At 39.3% G+C, this 17,841-nt stretch overlaps 1 protein-coding gene across 1 annotated transcript; it reads left to right on the top strand.

Moving 5' to 3' along the window:
• The first annotated feature begins 1,928 nt into the window (after nt 1-1,928).
• On the top strand, nt 1,929-15,195 carry LOC137334073 (protachykinin-like). The gene is made up of 5 exons (XM_067998535.1): nt 1,929-2,361; nt 4,510-4,609; nt 10,357-10,380; nt 14,520-14,573; nt 14,702-15,195. The coding sequence occupies exons 1-5, from the start codon at nt 2,242-2,244 to the stop codon at nt 14,749-14,751; spliced, it is 348 nt and encodes a 115-aa protein (XP_067854636.1). The 5' UTR covers nt 1,929-2,241; the 3' UTR covers nt 14,752-15,195.
• The last annotated feature ends 2,646 nt before the right edge of the window (nt 15,196-17,841 follow it).

Here is a 17,841-nt window from a genome sequence, read left to right as displayed (position 1 = left end):
TCCCTATAGGACAATGACAGTGGTGACTTCAGCTGTCTAGGCCCCAAGCTCTGGAATTCCCTTCCTAAAACTCTCCACCTCTCTCTCCTCCTTTAAGACTCCCCTTAAAACCTACCTCTTTGACCAAGCTTTTGGTCATCTGTCCTGATATTTCTTTTAGTGGCTCTGTGTCAAATTTTGTTTGATAATGCTCCTGTGAAGCGCCTTGGGAGGTTTTACTATGTTAAAGGCGCTGTATAAATGTGAACGATTCCAACTCTCACTGAAGCAAGAGTTGAGTTCTCTTTGAAAAAAGTCGCCTTACCAGTACTTGTATCTGTGGTAAAATGAAGGGGTGAATTGGGAACAGTGACAAAGCTCAAACGTAACAAAATACATGTACACAGAGGTAGCTATCAGTAGCTAGTTGTAGCACTGATTAGGTAAAGTGGAGCCGGTCATTGTAAATATAACTTAAGATAAACCTGACGTATTCCCGAAATAAGATTAGACGTCCTGCCGGTTTTACAAAACGAAAAAAAGTAAACCAAAGATGTTTTTGTTTCCTTAAATATCTTGTTGATGTCTTTATGGCGTTTATTTATTTCTATTTTGCTTTGGATTTGTAGATTGTATTTTGCCATAAGTTCACTAAATTGCAACGGTAGCCTTGAAAACACATGAACTGCGAGACATCTTTAGTTATTGTCTACCTTTCATAAACACCACAATTGGATAATTAACAACGGGAGATTTCCTCTGTGTAATTAAATCAAAAATGTATTTATAAAGAACGGGGTTAAAATTTCGCCATAGATATGTCAAAAGATAAAAATTTGCCCCAATAGCAATTATGCAGGGGTCCTGAGTATTTACACGTTACCTGACTGTTGTTGTCGACACCGTAATTCCCTACCATTCTAAAATCGACCATGACTGCGAACATTTAGCCTTGTTAGCTGAAGCTAATTTGATGTGTTACCTTTTATAGTCAAACATCTTCAGAAATTCAACTTCGGCGTTTTATACGCTAAAAAAATTATGTCAAGATTGTTGTTGTGCAAAATACAAGAATCATAACGATGATACCGTTAATTGAGTTAAAGTAAGAACAGCCTAATTTCAGATCTTAGGTGATGTTTTCATTTTGTTTAATCACGAAATAGCTGCAACGAGAAAATCTTGCACAGCAAATTATTGCGATAAATTGAACACAGTTGCAGTAAAACGCTCAATTATGAAATTAACCCCAAATGGAAATTAATATAACATTAATCTATGAATATTTAGTGATAATAATACGATTTGCATGTGGTGAAGTAATTGTAACATCTAGCCATTTAATTGATAAGAAAAATATCCTGTGTACATTACAGCTTAAATTGCCGTTCCTAGTCTTCATTCCATAACTTTCAAGTAAATAATACTCAGACGTTTTGGATGGATCATTACAAATCAAATTCTAACCTTGACTGCATTTCCCAAAAGATTAAGGTATTTTGTATTATATATTTTGATTTGTCTCTAAAGCCGTTTTAATGCGTCACCTATGTATCCAAAAGAGCTCCTTTCTGAGCAATCCAATTACAGTTATTAAAAACTTAATGAAATGATTGACTCCGGGGCACCTATTGAATGGAAATGAAGTATTACGCAAAAATACTGACGTCGGTTTGGGCACGCATGTACTTTGTTACTCTCATCGGGGAAATGATTTCAACAATCAGTCGGTAGGAAAAAAAAATAGAGATCTTGACATTTCTGCACTTAAATGTTGACTCTTTAATTCCATTTGTCAGACTGACGAAAGACTCGTTCACCTTCGAAATCCTGGAGGGTTATTTTTGGATCAGTGAAGTACCTGCGCTGTATCGACCTCTTGTGCAGAGTATAAATTGCACGGAGTTCCAAACTGGACTGACATTCAGACTCCGGCTCTGAGATCAGGGATCTGAGACATTCCGAACTGTACCTTTCGCGAAGACCGTCCAGTTCAGCCTCCCTGTCAGTCAGAACGGGAGCTGCTGTTTCTGCCCGTGTAGTTGGCAGGTAATCTGAGCCAGCGAGAGAGAGAGAGAGAGAGCTCGGGAATTTCCGGGATCGGACGGAAAAGCACGAATTGGGCTGGGGCCAGGTGGCGGGCACCCTCCTCTGGTACAGGCGAGGAGAGCGCGTCGCCACTTCAACTCTCACCACTCGCTCCACAGCTCCAGCTCCACACAGCCGGAGTCAGCGCGGCCACAACCCCTCCCGGCTCCCAAGATGAGAAGCCTCCGGTTGCTCGCACTAACTGTCATCCTCCTGGTTTTGGCAGAAGACTTTTGCGAAGAGATTTCTCCTGATGAAGACGCGTCTCTGTGGGTTGATGGCGACCAAAGCCTGGTAATGTTCGAAGTCGCAATTTATAAAGAAAATAAGTATTTAAATCTGTGCTTGGGTTTACAATAGCTAGTTTGCGTTTTCCCCGTGCCTCACGAATCTAAAGTCGTTAAGGGTTATAGGACTTGGGTAGTTACCTGTAGTACTAGCTCCCAAAGTACTTTTTGGTTTAAGATGCATTGACCAACTCACCGTGGTATCAAGATCTCCTCCCATATGTCAGTTACAGTAATATGGCGACGGTACTTATTCATTGTTACAGTAAATCAATTGAGATCTATCAGTCAGCGGATGGTGAGTTTCTAACTGGATACCTGGATGGTCAGGTATGGATGCAACTAAATGTACACAGTCAAATTCACTTATATGTAAATCTGGTGGAATCAAATTCCTTAGTGCGTGAAAAGAAATAATTGCCATATCCCAGTCTGTTCCTCACGCAGTGAAACAAGACCTGTCTCTTTAAACGCTGAGCTAGGTACCGGGAACTTTTTACTTGTGGAAGAGGCTGGAGCTTCCTGGCGTATAATTCGATAGGATTCCAGCACTGATAGACAAAAGGAATGCTGGAATTGAGATGGAAACGGCACGAAAGAAGCAATGTTCGTAAAGCACGGTAGAGTAGTTGGATAAGTGAGTCTTGTTCCTTTTTAAACGAGTGTCTTGTGACTTCAGGACAGCATCGTCTATGTTCATAATTTTTCGACTGCATCAAGTGGCGCGGGTGTCTAGAATCCAAAGTTTTAGAATAGTAAGTGAAAATATGACTTACATAATTAGAAAAAACGCAGAGACTTTTAAAAAAAGCTCACTGTGGTACCCTCCCATAGACAAGACTGTGTCAGTTATAGTGACACAATGATGGCGCTTATTCATTGCTGTGGTAAATCATAGAATCATAGAAGTTTACAACATGGAAACAGGCCCTTCGGCCCAATATGTCCATGTCGCCCAGTTTATACCACTAAGCTAGTCCCAATTGCCTGCACTTGGCCCATATCCCTCTATACCCATCTTACCCATGTAATTATCCAAATGGGGATCTATCAGTAATGGATCAGTAAGCGGATGGTGAATTTAATAAGATTTCTCTATGAATGTGAGTTTCTAGATGGATACTTGGGTGTGGATAGTCAGGTGTGTATGCAATTAAATGTACACTGTTAAATGCACTTATATGTAAACCTGGTCGAATCAAATTCCTGAGTGCGTCAAAGGATAATTGCCAAGTCCCTGTCTGTTTCTCTCGCAGAGACAAAACCGGTCCCGTTATTGTGTAGATGATGGGTTGCAGGCTACCTTCCTGATTCTATATCGTGTAAATGTTTCGAACTATAAAATAAATCGGTAATTATGGACTCAGAATATTCCATTGCAGATCGTTATCTAGCGACAAAAATATTTGTGAGCATTGCTAATTTATTAATTTTAAATGTTATATGTAAAATTATAGAGCATGCAAACAAATTATGTCAGTGCAATATGAGATGCGATTAGTTGGAACTTCGATAAGTGGGACATCCAAGAGGTAGCCGCACCGTGTGAAAACAAATATATTGGACTGAACTCTTAATGACGATCGAGTTCGTACTATAATTATAACTCCCTATTTATACAATGACACGGACATGTTGCCATGGAAGTAAATGCATGAAATGTAGAATGGGTCCGAGTTTGGTGAACCTGTTGCCCAAAGTAGAAGTACCAGAAAAGTGAGCAGAGCCGAGCCGGTACAGAGGCGACAATTCGGCAACCCAGCAGCATCTCATCACATGAGAACTGCAAAATCTTGTCCAGTTTTAATACATCAGTAACCCGCAGGAGCACAAATTACAGAGACTAGGCTAGGGTTCTTGCTCGAGTTCGCCTTTTGCGATTTTTAGAAAATCGATCGTAATTAAAATGAAATTCCTGTTTGAGGAAGTGGCCTCCCGAGACACTACATTAAAAGTAACAGACTAGGGCATACATAAATAGAGCGATATTACGGGAGATAGGTTTAACATTGTGCTTATTTCCCTTTCCTGTCCTGACCTGCTGCCCATGAACCGTTGGTAAGTCTGTTCCAGCAATCCTGGACCGATACTAAAAATGTAATGCGAGATTACACCGGATTTGTATTAGTGGTTGTCCAATGTGATTTGATTTCAGGAGCAGCTGAAACCGGATTCCGTTCGGGAGCTCTTGAGGCGAATGGCCAGGAAACCACGACCCGAGCAGTTCTTTGGCTTAATGGGAAGGCGATCAATTGGTAAAATGTGTTTTTTTTTTGCAGTGTTGATAACTAAACGAGGTTGGTTGTAGGGTATTGCCAAGTTATTTCATCTGATGACACCACTGGCAACAGTGCTCATTCGCACTATCGCATTCTTGCTAATGCCAAGCTACAAAACTTCTTGGAATATACTTACAAAAAATCAAACCGTGTCAACTGACACGTAATGTAAAGAAGCCAGATCTATTCTATAAAAACAGAACAGACTGGAAATTCACAGCAGATCGATCACATCAAAACAGAAAGGTTCATGTTTTATGGCGAAGACCGGGCGTGGTCAGATTATATTTCAGATTTCCAGCATTTCTGCTTTTTACGATTGACCTCGAGCTGCATTTTATTTAATATTTGAGCATTTTTTTTACAAACTCAATGTCTCAAATGTCTGTGATTATTATTTGATAAATTTCCTTCAGTTCCACATGCTGCACCTGGTGTTTAAACGGCTGTTTAATTTCTATTTAAACATTCTATATTTAATCCGGTTTATTGTTACAGGTTATCTCACCTGTTATCCAGCATGGTTGTATACTGTTAGTAATACTGAACCAGATAGTTTACATTAGATGCGAATACACAAGCACACATATTCGTGAATAGAGCACACCTTTCAGGGCTCTGGTTGCTGTTACAGCCCAATAGTTCGCTAATCAGTGGAATCCTCACAAGCTGTGATGTGCAGACATGGATGTAAAACCAATGCTTTTATAAAGAGAGCAGAATCTCTTTCCTTCCTGTTATGTTTCTTCTTGGATGCAGATACAGTAGTTAATGTAAACTATCAAAAGGAGCGTCTCTTGTACAACCCCCAAACCAATATAACTGCTGTTTGTTCTGCCTGTGAACGCTATCAAGGGACCAGCAGTGGCGTGTTTTTGTACTGTAATGGGAATAGAATTTCTTATGAGCTTTACATAATAAATCATAATGGATCAATCATTAAAAACAATTATTTTTTTATTTATTGTCATATGATCAACACCTTTGAAAATAATATCGCATAGCTTAACAAAGGTACAGACACGATGGGTCGCATGGCCTCCTTCTGTGCTGCATCATTCTATGAAAGCTCTTGCTAATTACAATGGGTATGTCACAGAAGAAAGTCAGACACGTCCCCAAAGGATTGCCGAGTTAGTTATTTTGTTCCATTCTCGCACAATAACTAGTTCTAAAACAACATGGTCAGAAACCAGACAGAAGGCTGCTTTATCACCTTGTCAGCTGGGATGGCGTGCTGCATAAGGACGAAGGCAGAAAACAAAATAGCTTAAAGAATGAAAAAACATCAGTAGTATGTAATCATTTCCCACCTAATTGCTTAATTAGAACCTGTGAGTAAAGCAGTGAAAAAAGTGTAAATTACCCCTGTGTCATAATGCGTCTTTATAAATAGCGTTTGGGGACATTATTTATCATTCTAGAATAGAAATTGAATCATAGAAATTATAGACAGAAGGAGGCCTATTGGCCCACCCTCCCTGTGCAGGTGCTAACTCTTCAGCTGGCATTATATACTTTAATCCAATTTCCCTGCCCTTTCCTTTATATTCTCCCTTTTGAAATATTCATCCAGTCTCCTTTCAAGTGATATTATAATCTCTGCCTCAATAGCCACACATGTTAAAGCATTCCATGTTCTAATAACCTATGTGTGAAAAAAAATCTTGTAACTTCCTACTTTGTTCTCTAGCAATGATCCTGAGTTTATGCCCCCTTCTTTCTGATTTGTCAATTACTGTAAACAATTTTTCACTATTTGCCCTCTCAAAACTTTTTGTAACTTTTAAACCCTGTATTAGACCCCCCCCCCAATCTCTTTTGCTCTATTGACAAAAGCCCCAATTTTTCAAGCCTTTCCTCATAGGCTTAACCTCTGATTCTTGGTATTATTCTAGTGCATCATTACTGTATCCTTTCTATGATCCTAATATCCTTTCTACGATCCTAATATCCTTTCTACAATGGGGTTTCCAGAAATGCATGTAGCACTCAAGCTGTGACTTGCACAAATTCAACATTGTCTCTTTGCTTTTGTATTCAATGCCCCCATAATCGAAAACCCACCTGCCTTTTTAAGGCCTTTCTATCTTCACTCTCACCTTAAAATATGTGTATCTGTGACCTAGATCTCCCTATCCCTTCACTCGGTTATAAATCTCACAAATTAGTGTAATTTGCTGATTTGGTATCATCAGCAAAGGTCAATATTATTCCCCTTGTGTCTGTGTTCAAATCATTTCTATAACTGGAAAACAAAGGAGGTCCTGACATAGAGCCCTGGGGGACACATCTGATGACATCCCACCAATCCAAAAAAGCATCCATTACCCTCTGACCTGCTTTCTGTCCTTTAGTCATCTCCCTATCTATGTGGATACATTCCCCTTAATTTTTGCAACAAGTCTCTTATGAAATTGCTTCTGAAAATCTAGATAAACACCATCTGCTGCATTCTCTTTATTTATACACTCAATAATTTCCTCAAAAAATTCGAATAAATTAACCAAGCATGACTTGCCCTTTACAAATCCATACTGACTGTCCTTATGGTTTTAAGTTTAGTAGAAAATTAGAGATTTGATTGGCTGAAAAAATGAGCATTAGTGCACAATGAGAGGCCAATTAAACTCAGAAAAATATTTGTAGAGCGTTATGTCGAAGACCTAAGTTATACTGCTGGCTGTGTGTGCCACTCTTCCCATTGGTAAAGGGCCACTTTTTCAATGCCCGGTTAAAATTTAGCATTAGAAGCGTTCAAATTTAAATTCAGAAAGTTCTCAGACAATTTGTTGGATGATCAGTTTTTATTTTAGACTTGGCTTTGAATCATAGTTATACTGCAGCTGGTGCAAAGCCCAAGGATGTGAACTTACTTCCTGGAATTGGTCTCATGTCACTTGGGTTTAATGCAGTTAGGGGTCAGGTCTTCAACTCGATTCCTGAGCTATACTAACACTTTTGAGCCAATGCATATAGAAAAAACTTGCATTTATATTGCGCCTTTCAAAAGCTCAGAATCTCCCAAAGCACTTTACAGCCAATGAATTACTTTGAAGTGTAGTCACTGTTGTAATGTAGGGAACGCGGCAGCCAATTTGTGCACAGCAAGGTTCCACAAACAGCGATGTGATAATGACCAGATTATCTTTTAGTGATGTTGGTTGAGGGATAAATATTAACCAGGATAACAGGGAGAACTCCCCTGCTCTTCTTTGAAATAGTGCCACGGGATCTTTTACATCCACCTGAGAGGGCAGATGGGGCCTCAGTTTAACATCTCATCTGAAAGACAGCACCTCCAACACTGCAGCACTCCCTCACGACTGCACTAGGAGTGTCAGCCTAGATTTTGCGCTCAAGTCTCTAGAGCGGGACTATGAACCCACAACCTTCTGACTCAGGGGCAAGAGTGCTACCCACTGATCCATGGCTAAAACCACCTTGCGTGGATGCAAAGGTGCCCCATAAAAGACCACCTTCTCCAGTTGAGCACAACAGTATCACACCAGAGATCTTGATGGACGCATTCTTGGGAAAATTTCAAAATGATTTACAAATTGTTATGATAAATATTTCACTATATTTTACACTGAAGAGGCTACTTCAAGCTGATTGAAATACAAAATGCAGCTCTCTACCCCCTCCCAATTTCAGCATAAAAATATTGAGCCAGGTTTTGCTGTAGCCAGACATCTAACAGCGTCTGCCATTAGTGAGACTTGCCCCTGCATCATTCAGTTCAAAACGTTTTTACCCACTAAGTTGCTGAAAGTGTGAGCTGATAATGGTGCAGAGAGGGAGACAGGGCATCTGGGACCTGAGTGAATAGAGCAACCAACTGTGTATCTCTTGACAAGACTTAACTTTCTGTTGCGAGTTTAGTTCGTATTTACCGCACAAATACAGCAACTTCATGACTTTGAATGGTGAGGCAGACAGTGAAATGCCATTTTTGCGAAGCTAGCAGCAGAGCTGCTCAACTCGGACAGCAACTTTTGGATCTTGGCATTTAATTGTGCATCTGCTCCTCGCCTAAAGTTGCTGTACCATTTATGCATAAATAACAGCGAGCGCCATTAGCCTTATCGTTATTTTGATAGCAAAATCTGGCCCATTATAAAAGCTATTTTAACAACAGTGATTCAGCTATACTTGATTACTAACCAAAAATTGACAGATTGAAGGCTATTATCAATTTTCAGTTGAGTAAATAAAGTTATTCACATGCACAAGAGGCTTCGTTTGATATGAAGAGCTCAGTGTTTAGTAAAATATATTAAAACATAAGAAATTGAAATACTTATGTCATTTCGGCATCTGTGAATATCAACATTTCATGCATCCTGTATAGGTACTTTGAGGTTTGTATAAAATATCTATTCATTAACCTATGTTCTTATCATTGAACGATCCAGCATCTCCTCAACTTGATAAAAATACATTTAGGGATTTATAGTTAAAGATGGGTTATGTATCCATTAGGAATAATTAAACACAATTTTTTCCATCCTCCTGAAGGTGCTGATTCATATTGGGAGACAGATCCTCCTATACTCCCATGTCTCATATGTGAGTCTGGATGCTGGGCTTTGATAGGCTATTTTTCAGCGTGGGGGCATCACAGCTGAGTCCAATCCTCACCTAATGTCAATACACGTGCACACCATTCCAGCAGATAGCACTGGATACCAATTAGAACCATAAATTCCAATTGATTTTTCCATTTCCTAGCCGCTGGACATTGAGGTCATTTGTAATTCTCCCTTTTCTGCCCCAAGTCAAGATCAACTAGCTCAACATAGACCAGGATTGAACCTTGGACCTCCCTGGATGGCCATCATTTGTAAAGTACTTTCAATTATATACAGGCATTCTCTCCAGAAATAAGTACTATTTACTTATCAGGACCTTAATGCATTTCTAGCAATGGCTCAGTCTGTTGGGTACATAGCTCCATTTAAGTCAAATATTAAAAGCAAAAATGGTGCTAAATATTTGAATTAATAAAATAATTTATATATGAGTACTTTTCATATGTGTAGATATTACTTGAAACTCAATAAAATGTGAAAAAGGCATGAAAGATACATCTGCTATTGTTGTAGTACGAAATGAGGAACTGCAGTTATTAAAGCAATGATCACTGATATTGTATTGATTTGAATACTGTCCCTGTGTAATTTCTTGTTGCATTTAGATTATGTTTCTAATTGCTGGATTAACCACAACCACATTTGTTTAATTTCTCCATCAAAGAAATGTGGCCAGCATGAATGAAAATCATTAAAATGATTAAATTTAGCCTTGGGAGAAATGATTTCTGTCCAGAGTGTGAAATAATAAAAAAAGCATTAGTTTATGTTATATTAAAATTTGCTCTCCAAGCTCTCAATAATAATATATGGAGATCCTTGTTAAGTCACTTTCAGTTAAGAGGAAGCATAAGTAGATTAATTCTAGGATAATGAATGTAATTGATGACATGCTCAGCAGTATTGAAAGAGAATAATGAGTAAGGTACACTTGAAATTATTTTTTCATTATTTAAATGCATTAATCAGAGATGCATTATGAAAACAGATCTGGCTACCTTTATGTTGGAGATATAAAGGCATCAATAGCTGTTCTGCAGAGTCATTAACTCAATCTAGGACAGTGTTTCTCATTTCAGGAAAGTTTGCTGGAAAAATCAGTTTTTATTGTTTTTCCTTCTTTTCCAGGAAACAAGCCACTGACTCGCAAACGTAAGTTTTGAAAAGCTAATAACTGAGAAAAACCAAATCATAAATCTGTAAAAAACCTATATTGATTTAATTGTAATTTAATGGATTGGATTCAATATTAAAGTCTCACATGTCTTATATTTATTGCATAAATAATTTGAACAATATGCTTCATAAAGACTTTAATCTGTGATGTCATATAGTTGATCTACAAAGCAGATGCTGAATGAACCAATTCAAAGAAGACTGTGCAGAATTAAAATAGCCCAAGGAACAGAATGCTGCAGATTAATGTTTATGCTGAGCGTGTAAAGACAGGTCTGAATTTTGGCTGAGGCACGGATTCATTAATAAAGCAACAACAAATGTTTGTTGTTAGTGTTTATTCGATTTAGAAGGATAGTCAACCTTTCTGTAGATTGTCCCAGCAACTATAATACACTCAAGATTGAGAAAATCTGCAAACCTATTGACTTCCAATTGATTAAGTAGCCAGATGCTTGCAACTGCAGTACTCCTGAAAACAAATCATGTTAAAAATCTCATGAAAGAGGACACTTGCCCAGCACTTGAGTCATTATATCAGAGGTTGTCCTGTGATACTTGTAAACACATCTCATATATATTAACAAATATAATGGAGCTTTCAGCAATCCTTTTCCAACATGACTTTTCAAACTCACTCACTAATGTTCCTAGATGGAGGTCCTGTTCTCTTCTCTCCTTATCATAATGATCATAACGAAGTCCAATAATATTGACACAAGCTCTCAATTGGCAAAACAGTTCTTTATTTCTGTGATTCCTTTTATGAAGGTCTGGGCTTTTCTTGGCACAATACATCCTCCCACTGAGACTAATAGAAAGTTTTGTTATAATCAGAGATTTGTAATAACCGGATTCCACTATTTCTACCAGTTACAAAACAGACCTTATGCCTTACAACAGTGGAATAAACTACTATACTCAGTTTGGTCTTTTAGTTAAAATCTATATGGGCATCAGGCACATTTGTGTATATTAAAGATTGCTTTCCATTCAAATTTACCTTAGTGTTACAGAGTCTGACACTTTAACAAATCATTCTAACAACAAAAACAATAACAACTTGTATTTATAAAGTGCTTTTAACGTAGTAAAATGTCCCAAGGTGCTTCACAGAAGCGTTATCAAACAAAATTTTACACTGATTACATTAAGAGATATTAGGACAGGTGACCAAAAGCTTGGCCAAAGAGATAGGTTTTAAGGAACGTCTTAAAGGAAGAGAGAGCGGTAGAGAGGTGGAGAGGTTTAGGGGAGAAATACCAGAGCTTAGGACATAGGCAGCTGAAGGCACGGCCGCCAATTTTAAATTTGAGGTATTGCTGGACCGGGAACCAATGTATGCCGGTGAGCACAGGGGTGATGGGTGAACGGGACTTGGTGCGAGTTAGGATACGGGCAGCAGAATTTTGGATAAGCTCAAGTTTATGGAGGGTGGAAGATGGGAGGCTGGCTAGGAGAGCATTGAAATAGTCAAGTCAAGAGATAACAAAGGCATGATGAGGGTTTCAGCAGCAGATGAGCTAATGCAGGGGTGGAGATGGGCGATGTTACGGAGGTGGAAGTAGCCGGTCTTGGTGATGGAACGGATATGTGGTCGGAAGCTCATCTCACAATCAAATAGGACGCCAAAGTTGCGAACGGTCTGGTTCAGCCTCAAACAGTGGCCAGGGAGAGGGATGGAGTCAGTGGCTAAGGAATGGAGTTTGTAGCGGGGACTGAAGACAATGGCTTTGGTCTTCCCAATACGTAGTTGGAGGAAATTTCTGCTCCTCCTTGGACAAGCAGTGTGACAAATCAGAGAGCGACCGAGGGAGGTGGTGGTGAGGTAGAGCTGGGCGTCATCAGCGAATCTGACGTGTTTTCGGATGATGTTGTCGAGGGGCAGCATGTAGATGAGAAATAGGAGGAGGCCAAGGATAGATCCTTGGGGGACTCCAGAGGTAATGGTGCGGGAGGTGGAAGAGAAGGTGATTCTCTGGCTATGACTGGACAGATAAGAACGGAACCAGACAAGGGCAGTCCCACCCATCTGGACGACGGAGGAGAGGCGTTGGAAGAGGATGGTGTGGTCAACTGTGTCAAAGGCTGCAGAGAAGGATGAAGGGGGATAGTTTACCACGGTCACGGACACATAGGATGTCATTTGTGACTTTGATAAGGGGCATTTCAGTACTGTGGCAGGGGCCGAAACCTGATTGGAGGAATTCAAACATGGAGTTGCAGGAAAGATGGGCACGGATTTAGGAGGCGAAACATGTTCAAGGACTTTGGAGAGGAAAGGGATTTTGGAGATGTGGCGGTAGTTTGCAAGGACAGAGGGGTCAAGGATGGCTTTTTGAGGAGGGGGGTGATGACGGCAGATTTGATGGGGAAGGGGACAGTACCTGAGGACCTGATACCCTATATTATTGTATTAGTCAACAATTTTCTGTTTTTTTTCCATTCTGATCATCAGTTTGTTTAGAATTATTGGGATGACTTAATTTACTAAGCTGTCCAATCTTTGCTAACTGTAAGCATATTTTCTGTGCTCTACTCTAAATTGCATTGACACCACTCAAATTTAATTTAGGGCCCTTAACAGCTTTAAATGTCAGGACCATATTTTTTATTCAAAAACAAGTTTCTCGCTGGAGGTGCTTACCTGTATGTTTTGATGAATATGGAACATCTAAAGCTCACACCTACTATAGCAATGAATAAGTCTTTTTTGTAAATGCAGAAATGCCAGGAGCATACTTTCCCTGGTGCGGTAGCATGCTACTTGTATGGATTTTATGAACATGTGAAAAGACAGACAAGAAAAGACCGATGGTTCATCAAGCCTGTCCCAAGTAGTCATGACACAACTAAACATCCTGACTCCCAGTGTACCCTTCCATCTATAATCATGTAATCTTCCAGAAAAGGCAAAGAATCAGATTAACAAAAACACTTGGCCAATTCAGGGGAAAAAATCTGGAAAATTCCCCTTTAACCCCCGAAGGCAATCAGAACAAGTTCCAGGAGATCACAGTGACCATGAGGTGCCTACCCAATGTCCCACTTGTCTTTTGTATGCAGTGATATTAGCCACAGCAAGGAACTTGTTCAGCTCCTGTTTAAACTATTGCAGCAAATCCACAGTTCACCACACAAGCTGGTAACTTGTTCTACGTGTCGATAACCCTCTGCATAAAGAACAGCTTCCCGACATCTAATCTTGTTCTATGCTTGCGTAGCTTACATGCATGACCCCTTGTTTTCCCTTATCGACCTAGTTGAAATAGCCTGTCCACGCAGACACTGTCTAGTCCCTTCGTCATTTTAAAAACTTCAATTAAATCTCTCCAAAGCCTACGTTTTTCTAGAGTAAAAAGACCCAGTTTTCTAAGCCTATCATGATAACTAGGGGCTTTTAAATTAGGGATCATTCTAGTGGCCTTCCTTTGAACATTTTTCAGGGCCTCTATATCACCCACCACTTTAATGTAACAATAAAACTTTGGGCTCTATTTATTTACATTGGTTCTGAAGTGCTATGCATGGTTTCTGACTTTAAGCAACAATGAATGTGAGTTTTACATATTGTGTGTGTGGGCAGGGGGAGGGCGGAAGCTACTATACCAGGGCATAAAGCTAAGATAAATGAGCACTGACATGGTAGAACCTCAATACACATATGGTTCAAATTCATTATTACAATAGGATCGTGTGGTCTTCTACTCAAAGATCAGGATTTAAAAAAATTAAATAAATGAAGTATTTTTTGTGTATATATATATATATAAAAGCTAAAATGGACATTGGAAATCATTTAGAGATCATTTAAAATGACAGGAAAAGCAAATACTAGGTGTCAGAAAAGTTATTGCCTCTAATGATACAATGCAGAAATTGCATTCAAGGTAAAACCAGAACACCCAATTCTACTCCATGTAATTCAGTAATTGATATTCACTCAAGTGAATTATTGTTTGCTTTTCTCACTCAATTATTACTTGTCTAGGCAATGAAAATACAATGTATTGTCTCTAGAGAAAAAAAGACTGTAAGTTTTATGATAAATACATGGTAAGATCAATAATATAATTAGATGATCGACTTTTCTGTACTATATTTTTGTTTTGTAGGGCATAAGTTAGAGAGTTTTGTTGGACTCATGGGAAAACGGTCTTCAACTGCTGGTAAGTAAAAGGTGACAAAAAGATATAGATCTATTTAATGTATTAAATAATTCCCTATAGAATACACGCTTACTATTTTTTCATCTGATCACATGAGTTTGACTAACAAGATATTTTTCCTTCTACAGATTCCCCTTCTGAGTGGAAGACAGTACAAGACTTTATCCAAAGACGTTGATAACACATTAAAGAATGATATTTAATGATTGTCACTTATTTTAATTTGCTAGCAGAAGTGTCTATAATATTGTATCCCTCACTGATGTGAGTTGATTGTTAAAACAAATAGTTATGTCTTTCCCCAACAAAGTTATTTTATTTCCTTGCCATATTTACAAATGTTCAAAGTGCAGTGAACATTGAGGCAGTGCCACATATTACTCACAAGTGTAATAAACAGATTTTGATAACACTCAACTGTGTCAGTGGTAATTGGGGAAATAAATGGTCCCATAATTGATGTACTATAATTTTGTACTCTGTAATGAATTAGTTATTATTCATAATATGATGTTCAACAGTAAGATGATAACTTAGTAGTGGAAATCACAGTTACTATGAAGTGGTACAAAAACAAAAACCGTTTCATGATTCAATACATATCATTACAATTTGTATTTTAATGTGCCTCATTGTTTCATAAATAATAAATGTATTGTAATTAATGCAGCAAAATATATTGGTATTATTACAGCACATCTTTGAGAATGTTTGCCAGCATTGTAGAACTAATGGATCAAAAAGGGCATTCATTTACATTCCACTGACTAATACAGTGAGAAAATCTTCAGACTATGAAGAACCAGACCCATGTTATGAGTAAGGAGATGGTATTCATTGTTCAAACAATTAGTGAACACAGTCGTTCAATCATTGGACTCATCTTCCACTATTTCTTCTGATTATTTTCATTTTTTCTAAATCAAAAAGGGCCCAGGCTTAAAGATCAATAAAACCAAAACACGTGGTGAAGCAATACTGTACTAGTAACCATCATATTTATTGCATACTTTGCATATTTAATACAGCTAATTACAACAACTTACACCTATGATAGCACCTTAAAAAAATCCCAAGGTACTTCATAATAAGTCATAATAAAAATAGATGCTGAGCTAGGAAGGAAGATATTAGGAGGGGTGACTGTAGGCTGGGTTGAAGAGATAGGTTTTGAGGTGGTCTTAGATGGTGGCGAGGGAGGTGCAGACTCAAAAAGGTTTAAAGGCTCTCCCACCAATGGTGGGTTGAAGGGAGGGTGACGCATAGAAGGCATCAGTCAGAGGAATGGAGCATTCAGGAGGGCATATAGGATTGGAGGAGGTTGTAGAGATAAAGCGGGGCAAGGACATGGAGAGATTTAAAATTGCCATCAAACACTCTCCGGTTAGGTATAGCATAGGATAGATAAGAGTAAAGCTTCTTTTACTCTGCCATATGAGACAGATAACAGGAAGCATATATTGAAAAAATACACAAACATGCCAATTAGCCAGATATCTGTATATTTACTACCATGTGTTTACTATTATGCCCCAATAGTACTGCTACTTCTCAATACCGTGGCTATCCCTTGTGCTTAAAACTCTTTTCACATGTGACCCTAACCTTTTACTCCTACTTGTTGCTACCTCAGTGCCATGAGATTGTGAGATTTATATATGGAACTGTACTGACAAAGCTCTCTAGGATTATGGTGGCACTCGTCTTGGTGACATATATTGTAGACTGGTAGTATGCAGGAAATTTCAGGAAATAAAGCATTAGAGTTAACGGATATTGCTTGGATTGGAGGTTTAGCAGTGGTGTATGCCACTGTCAGTGCTGGGTCCACTTTTGTTCTCAATGTATATAGATGATTTGAATTTGGGTATAGGGAGCATAATATTGAATTTTGCCGAGGGCACAAAACTAGGACATTTGGCAAACAATAAGGAAAACTTTAAGAGTACTCAAACAGGCCAGTGAATGGACAGAATGCAATTTAAAACAAGGAACGGGAAAATATAGTCAATGGAGAGACACTGATGAGTGTGGAGGAAAAGAGATTAGATATGGGCTTATAGTTAGAAATGAAAATAATTCCCTAAAGGTTTAAGTGCAGGTAGAATGAGCCATTAAAAAGATCAATGCTATGGGTTTTATAAGTAGGGGCATAGAGTACAAAAGCAAAAAGGTAATGATGTATCTGTACAAGGCAATGGCTTGGCTCCAGTTAGAGAACTGTGTGTAGTTTTGATCACTTCATTATAGAAAGGACATTAAAGCCATAAAGGGTATTTGGCATTGATTCACCTTGATGATGACAGGGGTGAGATATTATAGTTATGAGGAGGCACTTGAGACATGTCCTGTCCACAAAAAGCAGGACAAATCCAATCTGGCCAATTACCGCCCCATCAGTCTACTCTCAATCATCAGCAAAGTGATGGAAGGTGTCGTTGACAGTGCTATCAAGCGGCACCTACTCACCAATAACCTGCTCAGCGATGCTCAGTTTGGGTTCCGCCAGGACCACTCGGCTTCAGACCTCATTACAGCCTTGGTCCAAACATGGACAAAAGAGCTGAATTCCAGAGGTGAGGTGAGAGTGACTGCCCTTGACATCAAGGCAGCATTTGACTGAGTGTGGCACCAAGGAGCCCTAGTAAAATTGAAGTCAATGGGAATCAGGGGGAAAACTCTCCAGTGGCTGCAGTCATACCTGGCACAAAGGAAGATGGTAGTGGTTGTTGGAGGCCAATCATCTCAGCCCCAGGGCATTGCTGCAGGAGTTCCTCAGGGAAGTGTCCTAGGCCCAACTATCTTCAGCTGCTTCATCAATGACCTCCCCTCCATCATAAGGTCAGAAATGGGGATGTTCGCTGATGATTGCACAGTGTGCAGTTCCATTCGCAACCCCTCAAATAATGAAGCAGTCCGAGCCCGCATGCAGCAAGACCTGGAGAACATCCAGGCTTGGGCTGATAAGTGGCAAGTAACATTTGTGCCAGACAAGTGCCAGGCAATGACCATCTCCAAGAAGAGAGAGTCTAACCACCTCCCCTTGACATTCAACGGCATTACCATCACCGAATCCCCCACCATCAACATCCTGGGGGTCACCATTGACCAGAAACTTAACTGGATCAGCCATATAAACACTGTGGCTACGAGCAGGTCAGAGGCTGGGTATTCTGCTGTGAGTGACTCACCTCCTGACTCCCCAAAGCCTTTCCACCATCTACAAGGCACAAGTCAGGAGTGTGATGGAATACTCTCCACTTGCCTG

This window comes from Heptranchias perlo, chromosome 2 (assembly GCF_035084215.1).
Source record: "Heptranchias perlo isolate sHepPer1 chromosome 2, sHepPer1.hap1, whole genome shotgun sequence".
NCBI classification, from domain to species: Eukaryota; Metazoa; Chordata; class Chondrichthyes; order Hexanchiformes; family Hexanchidae; genus Heptranchias; species Heptranchias perlo.
This window is presented reverse-complemented; position numbering and strand designations above follow the sequence as displayed.